Source organism: Aspergillus costaricaensis (assembly GCF_003184835.1).
Source record: "Aspergillus costaricaensis CBS 115574 unplaced genomic scaffold BO79scaffold_48, whole genome shotgun sequence".
Classification (NCBI taxonomy): domain Eukaryota; kingdom Fungi; phylum Ascomycota; class Eurotiomycetes; order Eurotiales; family Aspergillaceae; genus Aspergillus; species Aspergillus costaricensis.
In genome coordinates, this window is record NW_020291848.1 from 88,056 (window position 1) to 107,992 (window position 19,937).

A 19,937-nucleotide genomic window follows, 5' to 3' on the forward strand; every position below is an offset into this window, starting at 1 on the left:
ACTAACCATTACTACTAATTGAAGAATGACACAGGAACCCACACTACATCTTGATACATCGTTTATATTGAAAAGAGGGGTCCAAATAAAGTACTCGAAAACAAGTACCAGCAAACACCGGCCTATGCAATCCGCGGGACGTGACACATTTATACTTCAGAGACAATTGCATTCACCAAGGACAGTTCCAAGGTGCAGTACACCTAAACAATCAATTGTCTATTCTCATATCATACCAACCAGCACAGCAACTACCACTATAATATAATAACTTCATAACTACCCAACAATCTATACAACCACCACCACAACTACTGCCTCAGGCACATACACAGCCTAACGCCAAGCCCCCCATCCCCGTAAACGCATGACACCATACCCAATCCGGCATCCATACTAACCCATCTTATATCACCATCATTAAACTTACCTTACCTCCTATACTCATACTATACTCCCACTCACTACTACATTATATACAACCACCGCCTCTCACAAAATACAACTTAACTCACACACCCCACAAATCTCAAATCCATACCAACCCAACCAAACCACCCACCCAAAAAATAACACCAAAACCAATCCAAAATGTCCGATCCCACCGCCGAAGCCGTCCCTCCCCCACCAACAACCTCAACCCAAGTACGTCTTACCCCCTCCCTTCCTACCAGATACAAACCTATCTACACTGTTACAACCAATAAACAGCGCAGCTAAACAAATTTGGTTTCTTGATAATAACCAGAACCCCGACGCACAAGGCCAATTCTCCGCCGCCGTGGACGATCTCCTCGACCAGCTACAACATAAATTCGATGGTGTTTCGAGGGAGATGTTTGGGAAGTGTACGTTGCATACGCCCCCCTTTGTACCTGTTGATCTGTGGGGAGTGATCGCAATGCTGATAAACATGGGTATTCTGTGTAGTGGACGATATGGCCAGACGGTTGGATGAGTTAGAGGCTTCGTTTACGGTTGTGGATGGGACGACTACGTCCGGGGGTGCTGCGGCGTCCGGGACGGGGTCGGGGACGGGGTCTGGGTCAGTGGTGGGGAGTGCGGCTGGGAGTGTGGCTGGGAGTGGGAGTCCTGAGAAGTGATTGATTGAGTATTGTTTATACTGTTGGTTGGGGTTATGGTGTTATGGGATTTGCTTCTTTGTGTATACTTGGGGGAGCTCTCTTTCGTTGTTTATGGATTAGGGGGTGATACATACGGCTGGGTTGTGCGTGGGTTGAGGTGGAATTGAAGATACCCTTACACTGATCATTACATTTACAATATACTACATGCACATAGGATGGATGATGTACTGTTCGCATCGATAACATTCTCATAACTGCCTCTCGATATCATACAGAGTAATAGAATCTAGGTGACCGTCACCTAGCTAAACAAGTCATAATCCATACAATATCTACAGCTCATCCTTGGCCTCCTTCTCCTCGCCAACAAACTTGCGGAGGATGTTGCTGCGGGAGATGAGGTCGTCGACCTTCTCAGGGGCCGATCCTCCCTTGGCCAGGATCTTCTCGAGACGAGCAAGCTCCTTGGTGGCGTACTCGGCGTTCTGGCTGAGCTTGTCGGCAACCTTGACGTAGTACTGAGCGTACTTGTCCTTCAACTCAGCAGCAGCCTTCTTGACCGCAGCAGCCAGATCAGCAGCGGAAGTGCTGGCAACCAGCTCGTCCAGGCTGGCAATGGTACCGGCCTTGGTGTCGAGACCACCACCAACGGTACGGTGGGTGCCGGTCTTCTCGTTGAGGAAGTCGATGAAGGCCTGCTCGGAGCGGGCACCCTCGTAGGGAACGGATTCAGTGGATCCCTTGGGGAAGAACTTGATGGTGGGGTATCCGGACACGCCCTGCTCTCTGGCGGTGGCCTTGCCATTCTCAGCATCGGCGTCAACCTTGGCGATCACAACGTTGGGCTCGAGGACGAAGTCGTTGGCCAGAGCCTCCCAGGTAGGAGCGAGGTTCTTGCAGTCTGTAGTTCAGCGACAGTGTTAGCAAACAATTCCTTAGAATGTGATGGCAAAGCTGGAAATACGCACGTCCACACCACGGCGCAGTGAAAGCAACCAGAACATCATTGTCACCACCAACAGCACCCTTGAAAGTCGCGTCGTTCAGCATCTCCACCTTGCTGGGCTCCTTCTTAGGTCCACGGGGCTTGACACCGGTCTTCTCAGAGATGAACGAAGACAGACTCTCCAAATCACGACCACCCTTGTAGTCCTCCGGCTCGTCACTCTTTCCATCAAACCACTTCAGCGTGGGGAATCCCTGCACGCCGAACTTGCGGCCCAGGTCGCGGTGCTCGTCCGCATCAACCTTGCCGACGGTGACCTTGTCGGAGGCGTGGGCGAATGCCTGGCCCAGCTCCTCATAGACGGGCGCGAGGTTCTTGCAGTGACCGCACCAGGGAGCGAAGAATTCAACCAGAGCGGGCTTGCCGGACTTGAGGACGACGTCGTCGAAGTTCTTGGGAACGAGATCGACCACGGCTGCGGTGACCGCGGAGGCCAGGCCGAGGCAGCTCACGAGGTTGCTGAGACGGACCATGATGGATGGTGTTGTTTTGGTTAAAGGAGAGGTTGGAGTAGGGCAATTGACAATATAATTGTCAATACCAGGTCTGTCCGTTCAGCGAGGAAGGGGTGGTTGCTGGGCGGAGTGTAGATATAGTCGTATGAGCTCCCGGCGTGGAAGGCGGAAGCGCTGCGGAGACCGAGCGGGTCGGAAGAGGACACTTGGTAAGTTAAGCATCACTAATCAACTCCAACTCGATCAGCGGCTTTACGGCTAAATATATCGTTGCATTCGCCACTACGCTCTCTTCGCCGGTTCTGGCTACGCTGGGGGATAATAATAATACTGGTGTGGCGCCTGCCAGTCCCTTCCATTCCTAATTATACAACGTGGTTGGAGTAGAATAGGGCGAAGCTTTCAGGTGGTCCTGGACCACCCAGCCGACACAACTGCCATGGTTCGTGAAATCGTGGACAAGTGGTGTTTCCTCTGGTTCTAGGAGGATACTCTACACATGTCCCTTACCGCCGCTCGGCCAACCAGCGGTTCGCATCCTCCCACTGCTTGCCCTCCTTAAGTTCCTTGCCTGCGCTCTGCGTACCGCGGTATACCTAGGAAGTAGATGAGTAAATACGCCGGCAAAGATAGACAGTTCAGACTCACCGCATCCCACAGCTTGAACGCCATGTCCAGGTTGCCCGTAAAGCTGTCGCTATGCTGGAACCATTCCTTGCCCTTCGATTTCACTTCTGCCCGCGCCTCTGGCGATGTGGGATCTGCTTGCAAGGGCAGGTCATCAAGGTAGGTACGGACAGCAATTCCAAGACCGCAGTCGTTGTCGTCGATGAATGGGAGCCTATGTCGCGTCAGATACATCACATGGCGCACCATGTCCACATGTCCACTTACTTGATGCTCAGTTCGCCCCAATCGTTTCGCTCCCGGTCAGCATCGCCACTCAGGAGCAGACTGGCGAGAACCACCTCGATGAGCATCCGTAGCGTAGAACGAACCTCGGAAATTAGGGATCGGTAGCAGAGCAGCTGTCGGCTCAGGGGTCCAGAATAACCGATGCTCTTGTGCTGGAGTTTGGCGATGCAAGCAAGGCGGGAAACAAGCATGTTGAGGCTCTTATCCTCGTCTGGGTGGAATAAATCAGCACCGTTTCATAGCTACAGAACCTCAATCTTACCTGATCCTCTCATGGGACCTCCCGAAACATGGGAGAACCACTGCTTGGAGTTGAGCAGGCCGAACCGGATCATCTCAATGGCAAGGAATGTTGGCTCCTCAAGCGCATCCGCCGGATCAAGTCCCGACAATGCTTGCTCAAGGCAGACTCCCCACTGGGTAAGTTGATGTTTCTCATCAATGTAGCCGCGAAGCTGCAGGAAGCGCCAGAACACATTGGCAAGCAGCTCATCTTGTGACGATAATTGCTAGCATGTGTCAGCTCACTCGCTTGCGATCTGGGGCAGAAGATGCCTACCTTAGTATCTTTCGTAGCCTTGGACTTCGCTACAAAGTCACTATCTTTCAAGCTCTGGACAGCAAATTGGAAGCGTCCACACGAGCCCTGATTTTTGGTTAGCAGCGCTTACAATGGTGATCGAAGATAGAACTTGCCTGTAGTTTCTGCAAGCTCTCGGGAAGCTGCTCGGTGGGAATCTTCCAAGACTGGATCGAATCTTTAACTGGAGGAAGATCTCGGAGGTTAATCGTCGAAGGGGATTTTTCATCAAACCACGTTCGCACATTGATAACCTTGGTCTGATAGAACCGATGGAGGGAGTTCGATAGCAGGCAAATCGACTGAGTCCGGATAGGTGTGAGGGTGCTGCCGGCAACTTGGCGGTAAATTTCCGTGTCCTCAACGCCCAACGGCAATGAGATGAGGACTTCACCCGACGTCAAATAGTTGGGCACATCGGGGCCCAGAATTCCCTTGGACAAGTAGAAGTAAAGCTCTTCTGGGAGGCGCAGGCCGATCACTGCGTGCATATCGGACGAGGCATTCTCCTGGTCCATAGGACCTACTCTGCCGTCAACATCAATGTAGACATGGTGTTTCACAGTCATGCATGCGCGCTTGTAACGATCCGTGTATTCAAGCTCCTGCATCCGGCGATCCTCTTCAAACTGAGCGCAGAGCGCGAGAGCGCTTCGTCCTGCCGCGTTGAACATTGGCAGAGCATCTCGGACCGTAGGGTTCTTTCCGGGGAAGACATGGGTTTCGAAACCAGGGAAGGGCTGGAGGAAGGAAGAGCCCAAGAGAAGGCAAAAGTCCAAGAACTGATCATTTGATAGGCGGCCTAGTTCTTCCAGACATGTCTGTTTGTTGATCCAGAAAAATTGCGCCGGGTCAATCTCAATGCGGGTGATCAGCTTTTCCACGTCGAACATCAACACTTCGGAGGGGCCGCAGATAGCATCGATCAGCGGGTTCGGTCCCTTGGCCAGGTAGGAGAGCTATAATACACAAAGGTCAGAATGGCGCAAATGGAGCCAATCGAGGCAGCGGCATCCGTACCTGAGCTGCAGCACTATAGGGAGCAACGATGTAATCCACGCCATGTTGAAGAAGTATGCGCTGCAAGAAGCGGTATAGCGACTCGGGTCGAGGGGTGCCTAGGACAGACGACAGTCAGGACCAGACGCTCAAGAATCGGATTCCACCATTAACATACCGGCGCTGCTGAACGCATCCACCACTTGGTCCGCCTGCTGTTGATCGTAAAGATCCCAGGCCTGCTCGAATGCCCGGACCGACTCCTGCTGCACGTGGGGTCGTTGATCCTTTTTGCCAAAGTCGAGACCATTGAACACGAAAATACAAGCCACGCCCAGATCCTTGTAGGCCTTCAGTTCTCTTTCAATGTTGCTCTTCAGTGCGAATGGAAAGCCACCGAGGGCGACCAGAAGGGGCTCGCGCGTGGACGGTTGGAGGAGGTGTTGAGAAATGTAGTGCGACGCATCGATACCGACAACCGCCCCTTTGAGAGCTGAGAGGGGGAGGGACTGGGTGCGGGTCGCGGCCCATTCATCGAGCGGACGGACTGTTGTGACAGAGAAATTATATTAGCTTGGAAGAAGACGAGACACAGGAGCTCCGCGGGAGCCACGACCATAGCAGACTCACTTGGCATGGTTTTAGCTGTAGCTGTGTCGCGGAGTTTAGACGCCGGAGCGGACACCAGGCGTGGAGAGCCCAGGTGGGGAATGAGGGAGAGGATATATGAAGAGTTGGTGCGAGGATGACGGGGAAAGGAAGAGAAAGGGAGAAATTGAGGAGAAGAAAGGAAAGGAGGAGGGGGAGGAGAGGAGGGCCGGCGAGAAACCAACAGCTCAGATGGAGAGGGGAATGATTTGGTGGTGATGGGATGATGCGACAATTGAGAGCAGCAGTTACAGCTTGAAGCCAATCACGAGGGCGGTGTTGCCCGGGCCAACTGGCGGATCCTCCCTCTGCTGCGGGATCATTGTAGTTCTTCTACTTCTCCCTCTTCTTCAGCTTCTATATCATGTATTCCAATTGTTAGCTATGGGAGTTACTGACCCGGAAAGGAATTTCCTATCAAAAGATGCATCATGGGATATCCTGGTTTCCTGGCTTCTGGATTCCAATGGTTGATTATGAGTTCATTTTGACTTCTATGTTATCTCGACATCCAAACATGAAAGAATCATGAAGTCAAAAGCTGCAATGATGACATTACCACCTGACAGACTGGAAGTTTGAGAGCGCGAATTATCTTTACTTTCATCTCAAAATACTACTCGCACTACTTTGCTATACTGCATCGCCATGAAACTCGTCACTACAGTCATCTAATACACCCTCAGCCTGACACAAATATCTATACACTCCTGGGAGTGAAAACGGATTCTTACATCTTGCAATTTGTGACATCAGATAAATCAGAATCAGACCTCACCTAGCTATGATATTCTGCTTACCTACAGAGAACTGTCACTCATTAGTCTCGCTGAGGGGACGTTCGCTGCCTGTTATTACCTTCGTCTCCTCTTCTCGCTCTCTCCCCTTCTTCACACCTCTATCCTACTTTGACTTTCTGTCCTTCCTTCTACCTCCCTATCCTTTCCCATCTAACACCTGAGGTCATTCATTTCCATGTGCTTCTCCATCCGCTCTCTGCGTACACATCTAATGCCTTCTATCGATCTGAGCAGGGCACATAGCGTCTCTTATTTTTGTGAGAACCTCCACGCCCTTTCGGTACTTCTACCGCGACAAGCAGCATTTAACACTAACCGAGTCTAGAATGAAGTGCGCGACTATAAGTTAGACATCCTACGCTGGCAGTAGATGGATTTGCTAGTTATTGTGCCGAATAGGAGTTTGCCAGGAGCAGCTTCCTTTCTCTGACTCCTGGCTGCTGCTGCAACTGTCAGCCTCAACGCACCTGCCGTTTACTGATACCAAGGCTACCTTCTGCAGTCTTGATCGAAAGATGTGTCTTCTTCCTTTTCTACTACTTAACGAACTTCCCACAAGTACGAGCAAGATTCCCCTAACCACACCGGACATCATGTCAACGTGGAACTGCTATTCATTCGATCCGGAGGTTGCACCGCTGCTCGGTTATCGTCCTTCTATCACAGCTGGAATCCTTTTCACGGTTGCCTTCCTTGGTGTCTTAACAACCCATGTTTCGCAAGCACGCAACACCATATGTCCCTGGATAGGAATGCTCCTGTCACTTGGGGCTGCATTTGAGTTCATCGGATGGCTTGCCCGCACTTTGGCTTATCGCTGTCCATATAGCTTTATCATATGGATGATACAGCTGTCAGTTTTATGGTCGGGTAAGGATACAGTCGAATGAGCTTATATTGGGAATGACCTGGCTAAGGCATAGAAAAGCTCCATACTTTACAATCTTGGGTATTTACGGAGCCCTAGACCTCGTGTACGCAATCATAGACCGAAATCGATCACCTCTCAGGCCTAAGCGGTGGACGGATGTCTGTATGACTCTTGCATGTCTTAGTCTCATCGTCCAGGCCATTGGGCTTTCACTGGCATACAATGCCATCATTACCAACAGCCTAGATAGGCTGGGGCTCTATATCCTCACCGCTGGCTGCGTTGTACAGCTCATGTCTATCGGTATATTCGTGGTACTGTTCGGATACTTGATCATTCAAGCGAGACATCGACTCATCCTGAGAAGGCCGATGTGCAAGAATATAACCGTGCTTGCGTTTGCTTTGGCTTGTACGATGATTCGAAGCACTTATCGTCTGATTGAGTTGGCGAGTGAATGGCAAGGTTACTCTTTCACGTATGAAAGTCTAGTGTGTCTTTTTGATGGGCTGCCTATGTTATCTGCCAATGTTGTGCTTCGCATCTGGCATCCCGCAGTATTGTTGAATGAGGCGATGCTAATGGAGGCGAGATTTGCGCGAACGGAGGAGGTCGAATTGCGAAGAATGGAAGATCAGAACGGGCGAGGAAGTCGCTTACTTGACGACTACCGACCGGTTTCTGAGGAGCTTGAGCCAGCTCTTCGTAAGCGATAGTACGGATCTCATTCCTATTCAAGACTCATGGCTCAGCTCTAGTTGGCAGACGGGATCTTGCTTCAACTGCCACATTGATACTTCACCAGATAGTACTAGTTGAAATTGTAGATTGGCTAATACTTACCAGTGCTAGTCTACATCAGCAATCTATAGCTAAGAATCCAAAAAGCATTTCAACGTTCTCGAAAAGAAACAAGAGATGAATATATTATTTACCACTCATTTGGGATGCCCCACGCACTGTAATACAATGTAGCTGGTAACATCCATCCATGCTGGCGGAGACCAAACATATTGCCAAGACCGCAGTCATTCTGAATTCCCGTTCGGCATCTTCTCTCACTCAATCGCACGGCAGTACCATGACAACTAAATGAACAAATAATCCGACTGAAACAGACTTATCATACACACTACACCAATATAATACACAATAAGAAAACCAGAGCCACCAAATGAGTGCACAATCTCCGCAGGTGCGGCAACCACCGGCAACCCCCACTTACATTTTACGCGGCCATGCCGCTGCCATCCACGCGCTACAGATCTTCCACCAGAACCTAAGGCTCGTTTCAGGAGATGCAGACGGATGGATTGTCGTATGGGACCTAGTATCAAAACGCCCTCGAGCGACATGGAAGGCCCATGACGGCGCTGTCCTTGAAGTCAAGGGTTTTAAGTTCGGAAATGGCGCTGTTACAGAGGTGTTCACGTGCGTTACTTTCCCATTCTTCCCATGACCCAACTAACAGCTTCTACAGGCATGGAAGAGACCACAAACTGCGCTTATGGAGATTCAGCGTCCAGGATGAGGAGAATCTTCAGAAGACCCTCCCCGTGGACATCGAGAAAACCTCCTCAGCTGCCGCAAGCCAGCCATGGCTGGTACATTCGCTTCCTGTGAATGCGCTGAATTTCTGCGCCTTCTCCATGGTTTTCCTTCCCCAGGATAAGGCCAACATGGCAAGCGATACCGGTGGCTCCTCGAAAGAGAACACGTCGCTTTCATCGGTGCTTATCGTTGTCCCTAACGCTCTGAACTCTGGCGCGATCGATCTCTTTCATCTCCCCCAGGAGAGACGTATCTGCACCATTCCAGCAGATACGGACGTACAAACTGGAATGGTCATGGCGGCTAACCTCATCATATCCCCATCTGGGGAGCTATATGTTGCTTCCGCTTACGAAGATGGTCGCGTTATGGTCCATGGCTGCAGGGGATCCTTGCAGGAGAAAGATCTGACACAGGGTGCCAAAACGCCGTGGAAGTGGGAGAAGTTGTACATTTGTCGAGCTCATTCGCAACCGGTATTGTCGCTTCATGTCTCGCCTGCTGGCAATTACTTCTTTTCTTCCTCGGCCGATGCGGTGCTGGCGAAGCATCCCATTCCCACGCTTGGTAGCCCGGGACATGCCCCGGAAGAGTCACCGATCAAGTCGATCAACACGAAGCATGCGGGCCAGCAAGGTGTGCGGATACGGTCTGATGGGAAGATTTTCGCTACTGCGGGGTGGGATTCTAGGGTCAGGGTCTACTCGTGCAAGACGATGAAGGAATTAGCCGTATTGAAGTGGCATAAAGATGGTTGCTACGCTGTGGCGTTTGCGGATGTTGATGTATTTGATGTGTCCGAGAAAGCAGATGAAGAAAAGCAGCCTACGGTTTCGTCGAACAGCAGTGGAAATGAAGAAACACAGCTCGCCAGACGGGCAGAGACGGAATACTCGCTTGCAACGGTGCATCGGCAGAGATACGAAAAGGTGCAGAATACGCATTGGTTAGCGGCTGGGTCAAAGGACGGAAAAATCTCATTGTGGGATATCTATTGATTTGTCGTCAATTACTATTTACATGTGTGTTGCCGATCAAGCAAGATTGAACTCGCTTGCTCCCGCCATGTGCTCCTTCATCTTCGCCCTCATCTTCTGAGCTGCCGTGAGAGTGTCCGTTTGACGAGGAACATCATCGTCGTCGTCATCGTGACCACCAGCCTTTCTCTTCTTTCCTGCGACTGGCTTGCGGTCGGCCTTGAAGTCCTTCTTGGTGTCGGCCTGTCCTTGGCGGAGACCAGGAACGTTGATCTTGCTGGGACGATCACGCAGAGCGAAACTCTTCGCCAGATGTCCGAGATGAAGCTCCTTGATGTTGAACATGCTCCGCTCGTTGGCGATATGTGTGGCATAGGCGCGGATGTGAGACTGATAAGCTCGGCGGGCCATTTCGAGGTAGTTTTTGTTTTCCAATGCCCACCGTTCCACATCCAGCTGCCATTCGGTGGCCTTCTCCTCCCAGTCTACGTTCTGTGACTCGACATTTCCTCCAAATCCGCGCTTCATAATGTCGTCCGCGGTGTTGCGTGTCAGCGACTTTCCGCCGTCACGGTATCCCTTCTTCAGAATGTCGACGTAACCCTCCTCACAGCCAGGCATGAGGAAGATGTGTGCACGACCGTCACGTCCCAGACGCGCAGTACGTCCGATTCTGTGCAGATGGTCCTCGGCACTGAAGGCAGGGTCGTACTCCACGACTAGATCAACGTTCGGAAGATCCAGACCACGGGACGCAACGTCAGTACAGATTAGCACGGAGGGTTCGCGGTTGCGGGCAAAGGCACCCAGGGTGGCCGTCCGGACATGCTGGGGCAGAGAACCGTGCAGTCTATGCAGCGTCACCGGGTTGGAGGGATTCGAAAAGGCCGTAGCAGGCGCAATAGTTCCATGAGCCGAAGCACCGAGCTTCTTCCTCTTCTCCTCTTCATCCTCCTCATCACTATCCTCGCTCTCTTCCTTCTTCTCCTCCTCATCTCCATTCTTCCGTGTAAACACCTCAAAGTGAAAGTCCACAGAGTCCGCACAAGACACAAAAATGATAGCCTTCATGACAGACCCCTTCCTCATAAACGTCCGTTTCATATACGCCGTAAGCGTAACAAGCCGTAGCTTCGACGCAACAATCGCATACGACTGCTTCAACTGTGCCGGCACCCGAAACGCATCATCTTCATCCTTCTTCCTCGGCTCGCCATCCTCATCCGCCGGATCCGCCTGAATATGCACCGCATCCTTCAAACTGATCTCTCCCAGCTTCTGCACCGTCATCTTCAACGTAGCCGAACACAATATCGTCGTCCTCTTCGCCGGAATACCAGGAATCCGACTCGGCCGCTGCCTAGCATCCAGCTTCTGAATAATCCCCGCCAACTCCTTCTCAAACCCCAACTCCATCAACCGATCTCCCTCATCCAACACCAACCACCGCACATTACTCACATCCAAGGCCTGCGTATTCTCCAAATGATCCGCCAACCGACCCGGCGTCGCAACCAGAATATTCAACCCCTTCCTCAACCGTGCCTTCTCACTCTTCTTCTTCTCTCCTCCAATCACCGTCCCCGCCACAATCCAATGCGCACACCGCAACAACCCCTCCAACACCACCGAAATCTGCTTACACAACTCTCTCGTCGGCGCCAACACAATAGCAAATAACCCACTATCGCGCTGCACTTGCTCCGCTTCCTCCCTCTTCTTCTGATTCAGCGAAATCGTCATGATCCGCTGCACAAGCGGCAGCAAATACGCCATTGTCTTTCCGGATCCCGTCTCCGCCTGTATAAACGCATCGCTCTCCTCCTTGAGTAGTTGCGTGATACTCGCTTTCTGAATCGCCGTCGGCGCCTTCACCTCCAGCTTCGTCAGCAAATGCGCCGCCAGCGGTGCCGATAGTCCCAGGTTCGTGAATGTGTCCAGTCCATCAATCAGCGGCGCGTTCGTCGGCTTGGCGTCTTCCTCTTCTTCGCCTCCGTTCTTCTTCGCTTCGAAAGCGGTTCGAGGTCTCGGGTTTTTCGAGAAAAGCGAGGATACGACATGTCGGGGACCCCCAGGATGTTGTTGTTGCTGGCGTGGTTGCTGCTGCTGCTGCGATCCTCCATTCTCCTCATCGTCACCAATGCGCTGTCTCTTCACCGGCCGCGGACCGGATACTTGAATGCGATTCGGGTTCCGGGGGTTGCTAGTTTGTTGCTGCTCGCCATCTGTGGATGATTTCTCTTTGCGCGGGTTGTTCGTTCGGTGCGCCGCGATTTTCTTTGCGCTGAGTCGGTCCCGCCATGTGCCGCCTTTTACTTTGGTTTTTTCGGGTTTGAGGACGGTTGTGTCGGGGATGGTGAAGTTGAGGAGGAGACCGTCGTCGGCCATTTTGGAAGATGTTAGGTAGGTAGGTAGGTACCTGCCTGCCTTTTTCTCTTTTTTTTTGTCTTCCTTTTTTGTTGTTTGCTGGGGGAGGTTCTAGTACTGGATCGATCCGGGAAGAAACTTTACTCCAGAGGGAAATTTTCTCGGGCCGGGGTGCTTCCGAAACCCTGCGATCTTGCCCTATTTTCTGTTTTTGGGTGATAGCTGGATGTTGCAGAGGGGGGTTGCTATGGGGTTATTTAGGTGGTTTGGAGTAGTGTGTATGATTGCTTTTTAATGTATGTGAAGGTATAGACTTTTAGGTACTCTATATACGCTATTGAGTTCTACTTAAATGACGTCGGGTATATGACACTTGCTTTTGAATGGATCGGGCAACGGACAGACAGAACGAGCTTTTTTAAACCCGCGGCTTGAAGATCAAGTTGTCGATCAAACGCACAGGAACTTGGCCATCACCGAGGCCGCAGTCCTCGCCCGGCTTCGCCTCCTCCAGCGGAGCCATCTTCACCGCGCCACTCAGAATGGCGCCCTTAGCAGGATCGACAACCTCCAGCTCGTCCAGAGTATCCGGATCAGCCAGAGAGATGTAGTCAACCTCATACAGAGCCCTCTCCGTGGGCGCCAAGGCCTTCTGCTCAGACAGAACCCGTTCAGTGACGCTGTTCGCTGCGTCAAGAATCTCACTGCGGTTGACCTTGCCAGTGTTGTAGGCATTCTCCGCCGCCTTCATGGCTTCGTAGAGGACCAGACCCACTGTCCGTCTTCTCTTGCCAAGGTAAACGTTCCTCGAACTCATTGCCAAACCATCGTGTTCACGAACAGTGTCCCCGATCTTGATCTCCGTATCGATGTAGAAGTCCTTCACGAGACGCTTGATGACCACGGTTTGCTGCACGTCCTTCTGACCAAAGTAAGCCCGGTCGGCATGGACAATGTTGAACAGCTTCATGCAGACAGTCGCAACTCCACGGAAGAAAACCGGCCGAGAAGCTCCCTCGAGCTTCCGGGAGAGAGGGGTGATGGTCACGAAGGATCCGTCGCCGTCGATATCGGACGAAGGCGGCAGCGTCGGGTACATGACCTTGGAGGTAGGCGCCAGAATGGCGGTGATGCGACCGCTGTTGGTGTTCTGGCGGGCCAGCTCCGCATTCAATTCCTCTAGCTTCGCAACATCACTGTCCCAAGTGCGCGGGTAGCTGGAGAGGTCTTCCGTTACACCGAACTGTGTCGGGTTAACGTAGATGCTGACGAAGACGTCGGTATTCTCGGCCGCGGCTTGTCGGATGAGGGAGAGATGGCCTTCATGGAGAGCACCCATGGTCGGGACGAGACCGACGGTCCGGTTGGAGAGGAGGAGCTCTCGACGCAGCTTGCGAAGTGGGGGCACATCGCGGAAGACTTGGAAAGTGTGCTGCTGGCGGGAGGAAACGGCCATTGTCGTGGTTTTGAGGAAAGATGTGGCGGCTGTGGGAAGGTGTGAGGGGATAATTAGCAGGTGTCATTCAGCAGCAGCAGGGGATAAATGATTGTGCGTTCAGGGGGGTCCATACTGGAGAAGCGCCGTGTCCAGCCGAACATGGTGAATGCGAGTTCTGGGAGGTTGCAACGAAGGGCCCTGTCGATTGTACCGTAGGTGCCTCTTAAGAGTCCCGCAGTGGAGCAGGTCGCACAGCTCAGGCCCAATTAGCCACAGTGATGGTGTTTAGGAGGGAGACCGCAGCTGTTGGTGTCTGCGACGATGCTCAGCCCGGGTGAAGCCAATGTAACCGAGACGGCATGCTTGGTGGTGTGATAATTGGGGCATGAAAAGCGTGCTCCGAGCTGCCGCGTTGCGCTCATCCCTCAAGCTTTCGGTGAACTGAAGTTCCTGGACAGTCCAGTGCCATTGCCCAATCCAGCCTAGCGTACGGTTGCACGGGGCGCAAGGCCGTTGGGACTCACGTGAGCGGCGGCAGCACGAATCGTCCCGAGGCATTTCTGGGGAAGAAGCCGGGGATCTTCGCCTGGTTGGGACCCTCGCTTGCCTCCTCAGGAACCAGGAGCTGGTCGATCATGACAATGCCTATTCTTGCTCTCCCTCTCACTTGATGTCGCTCGACTTCATCCCAGCAGTCTATGACCGCTGAGATCTATCGACCTGCTTATTATAATTACAGAGCTCTCAAGTGAACATTCCCTCCCTCCCCTCTCCCCGCCCGAGACGCTATGCCTTCCGATAAGTCCCCGGTCGGCGACTCCGCACCGGATCTCGAGATCGTGGGAAACAAAGTCACCATTCATCCCAGTGGAGTTACTGGAGGGCTGGAACCTCAAGATGAACAGATTACCGAACGCAACCTCGTCCGCCATATGGCGAGGTTTCGCGAGAACCCTTTCGATTTCCTACGAGAAGTGAGCTTGTACATGTCAGGAACCGGTTGGCGCGCCTACGATGATGTGATCGGACAACCCATATTCTATTCTGGTTTTACGGATCGAATGAAGTCCCGGATTCTTGCAAGTCCCTTGTTGCAAGGGAAGGTGAAGGAGCTGGCGGAGGCACGGTTAACAGTGGAGGAGAAGGAAGGATTGTTGGATGTGACACCAGGACCCCTGGAGCAGAAACGGATACACCGCCGGAATGAGATACAAAGTAATCTGAAAGAGGTGGTAGATTCTATGCTGGATAACATGATATGTAAGATGGAGAGCAAGAGGTTCATCCGGGGGGCGTACTATCTCTGCACGCAGCTTCTGACGCGCGCTTACCATCAAGGTGGGAGGGTATCCGACGTATTGAAGGAATCCTGTTAACGAAAGTCTCAGGAATACACGTGTCTAGCGAAGAAGTCCTCCGGCTGAGATCTTTTGCGCAAGAGGCAGCCGCCAAGAAGCAATCTATTGTCTTTTTGCCGTGTCATAAATCGCATGTCGACTATGTGTCGCTCCAGCTTATCTGCTATCGCCTTGGAATTGGGCTTCCGGTCGTGGTGGCGGGAGAGAACCTCAACATCCCGATGCTCGGCCCTTTCCTCCAGCATGCAGGTATGATTTGATTCGCCTCGGAATATTATGCGCTTGCTGACTTGCCTAGGCGCGATGTGGATTCGGAGAAGCTTTGGAAACGATCCGCTATATAACACCGTTGTACAGGCTTATATTGATACCATGCTGCAGCAAGGGTTCAACTTTGAATGTTTCATTGAAGGTGGTCGTTCGAGAACCGGAAAGCTTCTTTCGCCCAAGTTTGGCATTCTTAGCTTCATTTTAGACAGCGTCCTCTCAGGTCGTGTGGAGGACACCATCATATGCCCTGTCAGCACACAGTATGACAAAGTGATTGAGACTGAGTATGTGCTCCCCTAATAATCAACTACTGATTACTAACCATATGTTTAGGTCCTACATCAGCGAACTGCTTGGTCAACCGAAGAGGAAGGAAAACCTGGCTGATTTCCTGTCCTCGTCCTCCGTCCTCTCTTTGAAGCTCGGTCGGGTTGATGTTCGATTCCACGAGCCATGGAGTTTGAGAGAGTTCATCAACCAGCAATTGACACGAATGCCGGAACAGATTGTCGCAAATGGTGGCCCGCAGCTGAGCTATGCTGATAGAGGTCGGGTATTGAGATCTTTGGGTTACAGGGTCTTGTCTGACATCAACGACGTTTCTGTAATGATGCCTACGGCTCTGGTTGGCACGGTACTTCTTACTCTTCGCGGTCGAGGTGTCGGAAAGGGTGAAATGGTCCGACGCGTCGAATGGCTATGCGAGCGTGTTCGAGCAAAGGGCGGACGGGTCGCTCACTTCTATCGTTACCCAACAGATGTCGTTGTCGACCGTGCGCTAGAGGTCTTGGGGCCGCAGCTTGTGGGCGAGGTGAGCGGACTGGTCGAACCGACATACTATGCTGTGGATCGTTTCCAGCTTTCGTTTTATCGCAACATGACCATTCACTTGTTTATCACGGAGGCGCTGGTGTCTGCGGGAATGTATACGAGGATTAAGCAAGGCGGCGGGCCGTCTTATCAGCGCATATCCTACCAAGATCTCCTAAACCAGGTTTCGTTCCTGTCTCAGGTGAGTCAAATCTCTAATTATACCCTAGGAATCTCCCCGCTAACCAAACCAGCTCTTCCGTGGCGAATTCATCTTCCCTCCTGAGGGCCTGACAACAAACATGGAAAAGACCCTGCGTGGACTCGAAAGAGACAACATAATCACCGTGAGCCGAGACGCGGCCGGCGCGCCACAATTCGTGGAGCTCAGCGACGCAGAACGGCAATGTGGCCGCGAGAACTATGACTTCTACTGCTTCCTAGTCTGGCCATTCATTGAAGCCTCCTGGCTCGGCTCCGTCTCTCTCCTCGGACTGACGCCCCCTCTCAACGGCGCTGAAGATGTCTGGATCGATTTGAACAAGGCCCAAAACAGCGCTCAACTGGTAATTCGAATCATCACCAATGGTTTCTAGTAAATACTAACACATAATCTAGCTTGGCAAAACACTTTACCACCAAGGCGACCTCTCCTACTTCGAAGCCGTCAACAAGGAGACCCTCCGAAACTCCTACCAGCGCTTTGCAGAAGAAGGCATCATCCAAGTCGCCAAAAGCAAAGGATCAAAGATATCCACGATGAAGCTAGCCCCAGAATGGACGCCTGAGCGGGATCCAACCACGGGAAAGCTTCTTCCTCGTGGTCGTCTCTGGGACTTTACTGAGCTGATTGCACAGTCCAGACGTGAGGGGTAAGTCGAATGATACTACATCATCTTCTCTCAAATACATTGGCCTGGCATACTGACATTTCGAAGCAAAAACCGCCGTGACGGCGCAACAGTCTCGTCGCGGGTTCTGCACATGTCGGATGTCGTGGGCCGCAAGTTATTCGAGGACGCAAGTCCTAGTCCCGCTGCGGCGGAGGAGATTGATGTCTCCATAAGGCAAATGAGGAGGAAGGCCATCACGCCTAGTTCGAAGCTGTAGATGGATTATGTGGCAGGCGCATGAGACAAAGCGTAGCGTAGCGTTTAATACCCTTTTGTATATTTAAAGCCTTGTATGTGAGGACTGCCGTTGATATCATTATAGCCTACTCACCAAGCATTAATTCGCATAATGAAATAACTCATCCATGATATATACCTTACTCTAGCTATATACAATCGACTAATAGTAAGTAATCATACTATGAACACCCCTCACCCACCTTAATAACCCCGGACTGCACACCATCCCCGACCCCTCCAACAGCCTGCACAACCACCTTCTCCCCATCCCTCCCCACCACCCCCTCAAGCACAATCCTCGTCTCAAACCCATTCTTCTCCGTCACATCCCCCACAACCCCCAACTCACTCCCCATCCTTACCTTCCACCCCCTCACATCCGTCGCCCCATTCCAACTCACATAAACCACCACCCTACCCCCCTCCCGACATGCCACCGCCTCCGGCCTCGTCGTCGGCTTCCCAACCCACTCGCGGAACCGATATCCACGATACGACTGCGTCGACTCATCGAATCCAAACCGCGCGTTCATCACCAACGCCCCGTTCTCATCGTATTCCTCAATCACGGGCATCGCGCCGTGCTGGAGCAGCACGTGTCCGTTCGGAAGTGGCTGGAAGCCGCCCTGGCTTACGGCGAAGACGGGGGAATCGGGGTTCCAGAGCTTGCGGACGGCGGTTGCGGTATGGTTTTGCATGTCAAGAGTGAGGGTTAGGCCTGTGGTGATGGTTGTGGGGGAGGTGAAGACGTTGGCGTTTTCGTTGTTGTGTAGGTGCAGTGTTAGGGATGTCGCGTTTGGGGAGTAATTGATGAAGCGTGGGTCGTGTTGGTAGCAGAAGCTGCTGCCGGGGAGGAGGGTGAAGGAGGCGCCTTTTTGGCCCTGTGGGTGGGTGTGTGTTAGTGGGTGTGGTGATAGGGGGAGGAAGGGAAGGGGAGGGACGTACGTGAAGGTGCCAGGTTACGTTGCCGTTTTTGTCAAGGAGGAAGATGCTGCACATGAAGCGGGAGGAGAGGAGGTAGGAGTCGCCGTATTTGGCTACGGAGTTGAGGTGGGGGTATTCGTAGGGATCGGACTTGCTGGTGCCGGATCCTAGGAGGGGGAGTTCGGTGTTTGTTACGGGGATCTCGGAGAGGTGTTCGACTGTGCTCCAGCGGAAGAGGACTTTGTTGGTCTTGATGTCAATTTCGTAGAAGAGCCCGTCTTGGACCCAGCCGTCTTTGGGGCCACCGATGGGGGAGAGGTCGCATTGGGTGACGTTCACGGCTGTTACGAGGATCGTGCCGTCTGAGGTGATCTGGCTCTCGTGAATGTCGATGTAGGAGGGGAAGGTTTCCGGGTCGGCGGTGGTGACGAAGTGTTGGTCAGTCCCGGGGAGTGTTATGTGGTGGATCTCCTGGTAGGAGGCGTTGAGGATGCTGATTGCTCCAAAGCCGTAGCCTAGGTAGTTGGCGCCCTGCCAGTAGGCGAGGACGGGTTCGCCGTCTAGCATTTGGGGCTGGTAGGCGGAGGTGTTGGCATTGGGGCCTTGCCATACAAGCTGACCGTCGTCGGAGTATATGACTGGGTAGCTCCATTCCATGCTCGAGGAGGATGGAGAGAAGAAGAGGTTGCCTAGTTCTGTCTTGCCATTCTTGGTGACGTTCAGATATGGCGCTTGGATAGAGGTACTGCGGAAGGTCTGCTGGGGCCAGGTAGACTCTGCGGCAGCTTTTGCGCCGAGGAAGAGAGTGAGCAGATTTGCAGCATTGTAGCTGCTGAATTGACGCATTTTGATCTTCTGTGAGTCCTTGAAGCAGGCTTAGTAGCTAAGGAGCTTTGGTAAGGGAATTGACATGATTTATAGCTCGCTGAGCGTCCTCGTATGTGATATCATGTATTGCAATTTCGGACATCATATCGGCAATCCCAGCTCGAAGCAGTGGGCACCAGCGGGGTAACAGGACGAAGAGCCCTGTGGCATGACGATTCGGAAAGTGGACATTGCCGTTCTTCCAGCTAAAGAAAGTAGTCTATGCTGGACTCCCAACCTGGGGAAGTCCGAGCGTATCCTCGGTAAAGACTTTGTGGTGGGTGAGATGGACCTCGCCGAACATGCCCTGTCTGAACGTGTTAGTAGCAGATATCCATGAGCTATCGGGAAGTCGAAGTGAGTCAGTGGAGGTGCCATTTGTCTATGGGATTGGATGATGGGATTTCCGAATGCGGAGAAGTTCCGGAACGTAATAGCAAGTGATGACATTGTGGGGGTTCGTGCTAGATCGACAAGTCAACAGGGTCGCTTAAGCGAAGATAAGATGCGGAGAGCCCGAGTTCTACTGAAAACCGAGCGGAATCGTTCCTGATGCGATACTAGGGCCCCATCTCCCCGGAATACTGTGGGGTGGCGTGTGGGGACTGGGGGCTTGATCATGCTGCTGCTGCAGGGCATTCGCTCGCTACCGGCCGCAGCCTAGTATAACTCCACGCTTAGAGCGCGGCATATATGGACAGGGCTTGGGGAACAGCCGACGGAATTGCCGAGCAGTGTTCAGGTGACATTCTGCTGTTGTTGAGCAGCTAGGCATCGGTAGAATGAGGGGTTCTCTTCTACCGCAGACTGAAGCCAGGTCTAAACACCTATTAGCACAATATCTTTCACAATCTAGTAATTCAGAGGAGCTCACGATGAT

The 19,937-nt window shown here is 52.4% G+C and overlaps 9 protein-coding genes across 9 annotated transcripts; 4 read left to right on the top strand and 5 right to left on the bottom strand.

The window, feature by feature from the left end:
* Positions 1-458: 458 nt before the first annotated feature.
* On the top strand, positions 459-1,056 carry BO79DRAFT_182129 (heat shock factor-binding 1 family protein; the record flags this gene model as incomplete). The annotated part of the gene is made up of 3 exons (XM_025680205.1): positions 459-645; positions 749-848; positions 931-1,056. Coding segments are annotated over exons 1-3 (279 nt in total), but the record flags the coding sequence as incomplete, so codon positions are not given.
* A 256-nt stretch (positions 1,057-1,312) lies between these two features.
* Positions 1,313-2,733, bottom strand: BO79DRAFT_203858 (disulfide isomerase). The gene is made up of 2 exons (XM_025681747.1): positions 2,057-2,733; positions 1,313-1,989 (listed from the first exon to the last, which is right to left on the bottom strand). Exons 1-2 carry the CDS (start codon positions 2,565-2,567, stop codon positions 1,421-1,423), a joined length of 1,080 nt encoding a protein of 359 aa, XP_025534674.1. The 5' UTR covers positions 2,568-2,733; the 3' UTR covers positions 1,313-1,420.
* A 322-nt stretch (positions 2,734-3,055) lies between these two features.
* BO79DRAFT_159888 (MKT1 family protein) lies at positions 3,056-5,591 on the bottom strand (the record flags this gene model as incomplete). The annotated part of the gene is made up of 8 exons (XM_025678963.1): positions 3,056-3,145; positions 3,198-3,390; positions 3,444-3,675; positions 3,727-3,973; positions 4,024-4,110; positions 4,290-5,003; positions 5,065-5,162; positions 5,222-5,591. Coding segments are annotated over 8 exons (2,031 nt in total), but the record flags the coding sequence as incomplete, so codon positions are not given.
* Positions 5,592-7,084: 1,493 nt separating this feature from the next.
* Positions 7,085-8,078, top strand: BO79DRAFT_232919 (RTA1 domain protein; the record flags this gene model as incomplete). Its single annotated transcript, XM_025684261.1, has 2 exons — positions 7,085-7,361; positions 7,420-8,078. The coding sequence occupies 2 exons, from the start codon at positions 7,085-7,087 to the stop codon at positions 8,076-8,078; spliced, it is 936 nt and encodes a 311-aa protein (XP_025534676.1).
* Positions 8,079-8,536: 458 nt separating this feature from the next.
* Positions 8,537-9,911, top strand: BO79DRAFT_240866 (WD40 repeat domain-containing protein; the record flags this gene model as incomplete). The annotated part of the gene is made up of 2 exons (XM_025685068.1): positions 8,537-8,793; positions 8,843-9,911. The coding sequence occupies 2 exons, from the start codon at positions 8,537-8,539 to the stop codon at positions 9,909-9,911; spliced, it is 1,326 nt and encodes a 441-aa protein (XP_025534677.1).
* Positions 9,882-12,278, bottom strand: dbp7 (putative ATP-dependent RNA helicase; the record flags this gene model as incomplete). The annotated part of the gene is made up of 1 exon (XM_025681748.1): positions 9,882-12,278. The coding sequence occupies one exon, from the start codon at positions 12,276-12,278 to the stop codon at positions 9,948-9,950; it is 2,331 nt and encodes a 776-aa protein (XP_025534678.1). The 3' UTR covers positions 9,882-9,947.
* Positions 12,279-12,601: 323 nt separating this feature from the next.
* BO79DRAFT_248530 (pantoate--beta-alanine ligase PAN6) lies at positions 12,602-14,083 on the bottom strand. The gene is made up of 2 exons (XM_025685714.1): positions 13,829-14,083; positions 12,602-13,742 (listed from the first exon to the last, which is right to left on the bottom strand). Exons 1-2 carry the CDS (start codon positions 13,854-13,856, stop codon positions 12,676-12,678), a joined length of 1,095 nt encoding a protein of 364 aa, XP_025534679.1. The 5' UTR covers positions 13,857-14,083; the 3' UTR covers positions 12,602-12,675.
* A 237-nt stretch (positions 14,084-14,320) lies between these two features.
* On the top strand, positions 14,321-17,385 carry BO79DRAFT_290898 (lysophospholipid acyltransferase family protein). Its single transcript, XM_025688941.1, has 7 exons — positions 14,321-15,033; positions 15,084-15,302; positions 15,352-15,607; positions 15,657-16,335; positions 16,388-16,699; positions 16,752-17,005; positions 17,072-17,385. The coding sequence occupies exons 1-7, from the start codon at positions 14,484-14,486 to the stop codon at positions 17,241-17,243; spliced, it is 2,442 nt and encodes an 813-aa protein (XP_025534680.1). The 5' UTR covers positions 14,321-14,483; the 3' UTR covers positions 17,244-17,385.
* Positions 17,386-17,445: 60 nt separating this feature from the next.
* BO79DRAFT_276648 (arylsulfotransferase family protein) lies at positions 17,446-19,254 on the bottom strand (the record flags this gene model as incomplete). The annotated part of the gene is made up of 2 exons (XM_025687769.1): positions 18,212-19,254; positions 17,446-18,147 (listed from the first exon to the last, which is right to left on the bottom strand). The coding sequence occupies exons 1-2, from the start codon at positions 19,034-19,036 to the stop codon at positions 17,446-17,448; spliced, it is 1,527 nt and encodes a 508-aa protein (XP_025534681.1). The 5' UTR covers positions 19,037-19,254.
* Between the last annotated feature and the right edge of the window lie 683 nt (positions 19,255-19,937).